At 39.5% G+C, this 8,965-nt stretch overlaps 1 protein-coding gene and 1 pseudogene across 1 annotated transcript; both read left to right on the top strand.

The window, feature by feature from the left end:
• Window positions 1-3,424: 3,424 nt before the first annotated feature.
• On the top strand, window positions 3,425-3,925 carry LOC138002413 (uncharacterized). The gene has a single exon (XM_068848458.1). The coding sequence runs from the start codon at window positions 3,425-3,427 to the stop codon at window positions 3,923-3,925; it is 501 nt and encodes a 166-aa protein (XP_068704559.1).
• Window positions 3,917-6,724, top strand: LOC138003037 (uncharacterized; annotated as a pseudogene).
• Window positions 6,725-8,965: the final 2,241 nt, after the last annotated feature.

Raw genomic sequence — 8,965 nt, 5'->3', positions numbered from 1 at the left:
ATACACCATACACATGAAGACAAATGCTAACATACATAAAAATGTGACCATCAAACAATAATAGAGGAGCAGTAGATCCAATCTGAAGGCTGGTAGTCATAAATGGAACATCACTGTCGTGCACCTGTATTCACATGTAACAGGAATATTTAATTTTTATCCCTCATCATAGGGCTATGGCAGATGTCCTGACAGAGGCTTTACATGAACTTGATGAAGATTATGGTGAGGAGGAGAGCTATAATGTTAATGTATGCGCCGAACAATGGCTGCAATGTGTATTTATCCTCGTTATTTTTCTTTCATATTTCTTGTGCTTCTTATGTTGGCATCTATTTTCGCTGACTTTTCGCGTCTTTACGAAGTCCCTCACTTAGAAAAAGCGACTTTTAGCGTTTACCAAAGCAAGTTGCTTCGCTTGAAGCGAAAGCTGTTTGTATCGTGGCCGGTGTGCTTATGGACGAAGCATGGATATCTTTGTTTTTCTCTCCCTGTTAAAATTGACTTGACAGTCCACATGGACGTTGAACTAAATCCTGGACCAACTTCTTCATCTTCAAGATCTATATGGAAGCGGCCTTATCGTGTATGCCAGAGTGAAAGAGCGGCCAGGGCACGTGAAGCAATGAAGGTTTTCAATATTCAACCTGCCATGACACTTCGTCTTTGTCACCAATTTGCATTTCACTCAGGAGGTAATGAAAACAATCTTGTTCGTATTCTGCTGATATCATCTGGGCAATGCTGCAGTCCACCACTTCGTTTCAGTGTTTGGAATGCTCGCTCACTGAAAAACAAAGTATCATCATTATGTGATCTTATGCTATCTCATCGTCTTGACCTTTTATCTGTGACTGAATCGTGGCTTGCCGTGAACGATAGCATCACCATCGCCGACCTTACGAATTCACTAAAAGACTACGCTGTTTATCATTTGCCACGATCCACTCGCAGGGGAGGTGGACTAGCTGTCATCGCACGTAAAGGGTGTCAAGTTACGGAAAATGAAGGCTGCATGTTTTCTACGTTCGAACACTTCGATTTAACTATCACCTCTGGTAACAAGGTTTTTCGCCTTGTGACAGTATATCGACCTCCACCGTCCAGAAAAAATGGTTTTACAGTAGAAAGGTTTTTCTCTGAATTCTCTTCGTTCTTAGAGGGGTTAACTGTTACATCCTATCAATTCCTTCTTTGTGGTGATTTTAACTTCCACGTTGACGATAATGGAAACGCATACGCCAAACAATTCCACGATCTTCTTTTTTCTGCTGATCTGAAACAGCATGTTAATGGGTCATACTCTGGATCTTCTGATCACTCGCGAGATGGATACTTTAATTTCTCATATAGGAATTCTACCAGATCCTCTCTCTGACCATCAAGTGGTCGTGTGCTTCATACATTTACCGCGGCCTCCTGCCACTCGTATAACTGTTACGCATCGCAAGACTCGTGACATTGATCTTGATGCTTTTCAGAAGGACATTTGCTCTGTCTTCTCTAAGATTTCAGTTGATGACTTGGACGGCGTGATAACTGTGTTTGATGACACACTGCGCCTTCTACTTAACAAGTATGCCCCAGAAAAAACAAGGAATATAACCCCAAGGCCACATGCGCCCTGGTTCTCAGATGAGCTTCGAGAATTAAAACGTATCAAAAGGCGCTGTGAAAGAAAATTTCAATCCACCAAGTTAACAATTGACAAGCAAATTTATTATCAAGCCTGCCCCAATTATAATCACCTGCTAGAGGTTTTGAAATCCAAGTACTTGAAGGATAAATTTAGTACGTCTGACATGAAGCAACTATTCAAGCTCGTCGATGGTATGTTCAGCGTAAAGTCTGCTCCAATTTTACCGACACATGATTCTCTTGATCACTTGGTGGAGAGTTTTAGCGACTTCTTCGAATCTTAAATCACCAATATCAGATGTTCTCTTTCTCAACAACTATTCTCTTGGCCCAAATGTGGGACTAACGCATCATGCTCTACCTCCTTCAGTCAGTTTGATTGCGTCTCTACTAATGGTCTCAAGACTATCATTCAGTCATCAAAAAGTAAAAGTTGTGCTCTTGATCCAATACCTACTTGGTTGTTAAAGGACTGTATTGATGTTCTGTTACCTATTCTAACTGATATCATGAACGCGTCTTTGGATCAGGGCATTTTTCCCTCTCTTTTCAAGAAGTCATTGGTTCACCCTCTGATTAAAAAGGATAACCTTGATGCTGACGTCTTTGCCAACTATCGGCCCATTTCCGACGTTAGAGAGAATAGTGGCTTCCCAGATTGAGGGTTATCTCACAACCAATGGCCTATTTTCCGTTCTCTCCGTTCCAGTGATTCCAATTTCCTTGCTATCCTGAAGACTACTACAATTACCTACAGAGATAGATCTTTTGCGGCTATTGCTCCAAAGTTATGGAATCAGCTACCGCTTGCCATTAGACAAAGCGACAGTGTTGATAGTTTTAAAAGGGCTATGAAAACGTACTTGTTTCGTGAGAGCTCTTTTTTTTGAGTTGTAAAAAGCATCGAGACATTTTATATGTAGAATGCGTTTTTAAGAACTTTAATTATTATTATTATTATTATTATAATTCAAGTGAAGGCACGGATATAGATGATTTGGAGTAAGTACCTTGCATAATTTGTTCCAATTACATGTAGGGTAATTATAGTTTTCTGATGTAAGTATAATTCAGTGTGGTTTGTGCAGTTTTATTGTTTTTGGCATTGTAATAACTATTCAAGATAATTAATTTTGCCTCATAGATGCATGCATTTCCTATTATAACAGTGAACTTGGGAAAACCGGAATATTACAAATTATTTTGAAATGTTCATTGCTCTGAAACCAACTGGATACGATATCAAACCATAATATAAATAAAAAACATAAACCAGAAAATTATTTATTGTCGTAGTTTATGGTTTATACTTCTCGTACCTGATTCGTTCTTTTCTCTAACACAATAAAAATCCCAGAAATAATTTTAATGTTCATAGTTTGTCACCTCTGCTAAAAATGTTAAGTTATTCATAGCTTTGTCAAAAGTACACCTTCGGAAGCTCCCAGGAACTCTAACTCTAGGCTTCCCATCACTGTTTTTTGTAAGATGTATTTTCTTCTCATAACAAATGTTAAACTGTGTTTGAGCTGTCTTCAGTTGCAATGAGAAGTGCACCTTAAGTATTGAGCAGGTTTTGTGTGTTAGAATTACTACATAAATAGTAGGTGAACAAATGGTTTTAATTTAGGTTGGTCATTCTACAAAATACCGTACATTATAATGTCGAGACAACATTCTCATACTTTCCAGTGACTCAATGTGAAAATTTTAATTACAACGCAAGGTTACTACTCATATTTGGTAATACAACTTAGCTATAAGTTAATTTGTTTATAGGCAGACCATGTCTTTGGAAGAGAATGAAAGTGGAAGTGAGTTATTAGCAGAGGATCAGATGTTCAGTGACCTTGAAACAGACAGTGAGTGGATAGACGCAAGCCCATCCTCACCATCAAGCACTCCCCAGTGTTCTACAAGTGCAAGCATCTCTGCACTACCTACTTCATCTTCATCTGTTCCACTTCCAGTTACTACTATGTCATCTGTCTCATTTACAGCTTCCTCTACAACAACCTCTTCAGGACACACTTATGCTAGTGCATTATCTGTACCCCTTTCTAGTGGTGCTTCAACTTCTGTTGCACTTCCTGTTTCCTCAGCAGCATCCACCTCTGTGTCAACTAGTGCTGTATCATCGCTCCTACAGCCTGCTTGTGCCCCATTTTCTGTTCCTGTGCAAGGTTCTGGTGTGTCATCAAATCTACTGTCAGTTCCTGTCACATCTGCTCAAACAGTAACTTCAGCAACTGCACCATCAAAAATACCCAAAGTTGAGCAGGTATGAGGAGAGAAATATGCTGAAAGAGGAGCTATCCCTTGTAGGGCAGACTAAAGTAATCTGCTCCTTAGATCTACTTCTTGATCTGTTCAAGAGATGCCAGCATCCTGGTTGCACAAAGGATGCAGTCATCAAAAAGAAATATCTGAATGGCCCTACAGTGGTTATAAAGTGGAGTTGTTGCATGGGTCACAAAGGAACATTTTCGTCATCTAGGGACTTAAATGGCATTTACGGTAACAACCTCCAACTGGCTGCAAGCATTATGGTATCAGGGAACAATTTTGTAAAAGTGGAGAAAATGGCAAATTTTCTTGGCTTGTCATTCATTTCCGATTCCACTTTTTATAGGATGCAGAGATTGTATTTTATTCCAGCAATTGATGAGTGGCGGAGTTGGCAAAGAGAGCAGCTTGTACAGGAATTTCTGGATAAGGCAGTTATTGTTTGTGGTGATGGGCAGTGTGACTCCCCGGGACACACTGCCAAGAATCTTTGCTATTTTTTAATGGAACTTGTGAGTGGCTACATCCTAGAGGTTGAGGTCAGGGATAAACGGCATGTTGGTTTGACCTCAGCGAACATGGAAAAACAAGCTCTTCAAAATGCCCTCCAGAGGTTGCAGACATCATTAAATGTTGTCGAGGTTGTGACTGATGCCTCTACTTCAATCAAGAAGTTGCTTCGTAAGAATTCTAATATCACACTGTTATGTTTTGTATGTAATAGCAAAATAAACAATGACAGTTTCAAATGGATTGATTTTTGAGATCCTTGATGTATCACATAACAATTCAAGGGCCTGGTGAAAGGGGGTGAACATGATGATGCCGCCTTCAAAAAGCATAAGGATGTTTATTTTATCCTTCTGCCCCCTTGTCATAAATTATTAATTTTTACTCAATGACCAAATCATGGGGGGACCTCCTTGTGCCAGGCTTTGGCTTTCTGAGGTCTCCTCACCACTCACTGTCTTTTGGAATGTTCTATATTATTTAGTTTATTTATTTTGTTGAACTATTCTTGTTCTTTTCTTGTTCAACTAACATTGTAACTACTGTAATCTTACATACTGTATGAGGTGGTGTAAAAAAATAATAATAAATAAATTAATTAAAAATGAGAACTAATGATATCAGTGCTAGGTAGCACAAGCAATAGTTAAAGGTTGGGTTGAGGGAACTTTGTTCATGACTACACATTTCTTTATTGTTTTTGTCTTGCAGCCGATCATTTTGCTTCAGTTTCAGCTTGGATGTGTGGCACAAGTCAAAAAGCATAAGGAAGTGTTTGGCAAAGGTGATGTTTACAACACTCATCTGATACTTATTTCCTTACAGAGAAAGTCATCTTTATGTTAGTAGCGGTATTCTGGAATAATATCTGTAACTTTTCTTTTAGTGACTAAAATCTAATTCTACGTAATTATTGTTTTACTGTTTGTATGCAAACTAAAAAATATGGAAAAGATTCAAGCTTGGTCTGATCATGTCGTTTTACACTTCTGGCATTGTGCCAACATGTGTAAGTCCTCTGAAACAACAAGCGACGAGGAAGCCCTGGAGCAAATGAAGGTACAGGGTGTATCTGTGAAGTCCCTTCATCCCTTGAATTTGACTGCTGTATTGTAGAACTGATCTTTTGGCTAAATGATAATTTTTAGGTGCTATTATTCTTTTTACAACAGAGCAAGTGGACTGGTTTACTCCACCATGTATGTGATGAGCATGATTGGTCTGGAGGCAAGTGTGACCATGGGCAATTGGAAGATCATGACCTTCCATGGTTTGACCGAAGGGATAAAGATTTTGAAGCCCTACAGAAAATCATCCTTGACCCACAGCTTCTTGCAAGTTTTAAATATTATGTCCGTTTCAGGTAAATAAATTTTCTCTACTACTGTTGATAATTTTCGGTGGACATCAACTGCAAGGCTTTCTCCCGGTGGCCACCTTGCTTATAATCCTATCTAGTCATAAACAAATGAGGGCTTCAGTTATTAGCCCCACAACCGTCTCCACCCCTCTTACAGGTACTGATTTATTTCATTGCAGCAAGGTCAGAACCTGTTTTGTATGGTGGAACAGGTACATTTCGATTTATATAAATCTGTGTTTAACACATTTTACTTTCTTCCTTCAGGCACACTGGAAGTATTGAATGCGCAAATATGTTCTTACAGGTTTGTGACTACACTTGTCCTTTTTATACACATTTGTACTTGTAATAAACTTCTTTTGTACACCTGGTAGAGCTTTTAGCCTTTCTCCATAAAAGAGAAACTTCAAAACCAAAATAATTAATTATGACTGTCAGGTAGTAGACTCCAATGAAATTGCAGGAGTAAGGAAAGACCAATATTATTGTTAATCCCTGTTGGCCTCACCTTTTATTTGAAAGCACACTAGGGATGTATTCAGGGCAAAAGAGAGTGACACTGGTGATATTATGTTTTTTTTTGTTTGTAGTTACAGAAGTTACAAAGCTAGAAAGCAATTAGCTGCCATTGATTGGAATTTCCATGTCAACGATGCAGCTGCAACCACTAAAGCAGGGGATGTTGTGGTATCCAGAAAGTATCACCAAAGGACCAAGGAATGGAACTCCAAGGTGGTAAAAGTGAAAAAGCAGTACGAGTACATCCCTGTACTTATGGCCAAGGTCCTCAAGTTACGGAAAGAAGATGCCAATGAAGTCACTCATAATGTCCCTTTGAATGAGAGCGACCCAGCTTTATTGGCACCAACAATTGCAGACAAGCCACCACTGCCATCCAGGGAACTTTTTCTTGCAAGGAAAACTAGATTTGAAAGCCATACCAACGAAAACTAAGGACAATATCCCAACTTTTTTCAATATTACCTTTCTATAAGTTTTTGGAAACATCAACGATAATTTTGTTGAAAACCAAAGGTCGTTGAATTGTGAAATGGATTATGTATGCCGTATTTACTGCGGGCGCAACGTACAGATTAGTGAAAAGTCCTCAGGCTCTTTGGCCAGCGGTTGGTTGCCAGGAGGTACTGCAGGATTTCTGTGGTAAAACAATTGAAGCTGTCACAGAGCTTATACAGAGCAGGCAACCAAAAAGTTTAATTTTTGCGAATTCTTTAGATTCTCTCCTGGCGCCTATCTGCTGACCAAAAAGCCTGAGGACTCTGGGTACAGATTGAAAAACTCGGGAAAACTCAACATGAACAGTAGGGCTTTTAGGGATTAAACCATCGTCTGCGTCCTTATTTGAACTTTAGGCATGAAAGAGGTACACATAAGCAGCAGCTGCAGTGGCTCCTCCTCCTTCGTCATCCTCCACATCATCTAGATCATCTTCTGCAATGAGAAGACCATGGATATAGTCCATGCCTCCGACTCCCCGTCGCAAACTTCGGATGCACACCTTTCTCACCATGGGCTAAGCCAGTGTTGAAATAAACTCCTGAAATGTAATGTCATTCCAGAAATCAAAATGGAAGTAAAAGTAAGAAAACAGTCAAAAACATAAAAGGGAACAAGATGGTATGTGTTGTCCAGGGATAAATTTATCTGAGATTTTCAGTAATGTAAACACAGTCTTCCTACCTTCACAGCATTGTTTTCTTTCACCCTCTCTTCCTCTTCACTGGGCCTATTTGAAGCAACATTGTAAGGCTGATTTGCTCTCTGAACAGGGCGGGCAGCTTGAGCAGAATTACTTGTACCAGGCTAAGATGGACAAACAAGACAACTTCAATAATATTGTTTATCACAGAAATATTATTCCCATACAAGCTTACACTTATTTCAAAACTGGGTGCCTCCCGGAAAATTCCGAAGAGAAACAAATCATTTCTTTTTTTCCTTTGATCCCCATTTCGCTGCCAAATGTGAAGAAGGACAACGAACCAATTTGCATAATACACAAGTGTCACAAATGTGCTGTCACAAATGCATAATACACAGGTATCATTGTCAATTTCGATCGAAACACGATAATCTATTGGTATGAAGTAACAAATAAATAGTGTTTAGCCGTCCAGAAAAAAAATAAAGCATACACTAATAACACAGCAAACACACCTTATTTCTGCAAGGTTTAGCTGTCGAACCACATGTGCATCTGGCGCCACATTGAACACCTTGGCCCTTGCAAGGGCAACCACGATTAGATCCACTTGTCCTTTTCGTGGAACATGTGCTCATACATGAGCACGAAATTCTACTTTCCTATAAATTGAAGATGTCGTTGATTCAATATATCCACAATAACGAAAACAAATTGCCGAACTTCAACCTATGAAATTTCGCAAAGAACTACTTACCACGCGTTCAGTCTCGGTTGATGACTCTCTACTGACTTGATCGTCCATCACAAGAAATACCACACAAACACAGAGGTTTATGGCACGGAAAAACAAAACCAACTCCAAAAAGTGCAAAAAAGCTACAGGTTCAACGAGTATTATACAGAATATTGGCCGAGAACGTATTAACGAACCAAATTCAAGATGGCGGACCGATGAAAACTCTGGGACTAAATCATGTGTGCCATCGTGCATGCTCAGCCGTGACACTGTTCCTTTAACTACACCAGAGTCTTCCATGATTATAAAGCCATTGGAAGTTTGTTTATTATCGTCAGTTTTGGACCTCTCCGTTGGTAACACCTTGAACTTGAATAAAGTGTAGCTCATGTCGTGGACACAATGCATCATGCAATCTTGAACATGACCATCTGAAAATAACTTGTATCCAAGAAGACTCTTAAAGGACTTGAGATTCTCGGGGGTGTACTCCCCAGAGTCAATCAAGTACATATACAAATCAGCGAAAGTAACTGGAGGTATCTTAGAAAAATCGTAGCTCCAGCTCTGGATATTTTCCAGGCGAGGTATTGCGCCCTTTTCAGTGTTCAGTTTACTAGTTATCAAGTCTGAGGGGTCTTCGTCGTCTTCATCGATCTGTTGTAACTTCATTTCATGTGCCTTCACCGCGAGAGCCACCAGTTCAGCTTTACGTTTACTGCATCCTTGATCACCCACCTGAATCCCTCTCTTTGTTAAAAAATCT

Source organism: Montipora foliosa, chromosome 5, assembly GCF_036669935.1.
Source record: "Montipora foliosa isolate CH-2021 chromosome 5, ASM3666993v2, whole genome shotgun sequence".
NCBI lineage: Eukaryota > Metazoa > Cnidaria > Anthozoa > Scleractinia > Acroporidae > Montipora > Montipora foliosa.
Note: the sequence above shows the minus strand (reverse complement) of the source record. Positions and strands in the feature narration are given on the sequence as shown.

Bases quoted from the DNA above. Each gene is read 5' to 3' on its own strand.
- LOC138002413 (XM_068848458.1), top strand. From the start codon at position 3,425: ATGTCTTTGGAAGAGAATGAAAGTGGAAGTGAGTTATTAGCAGAGGAT.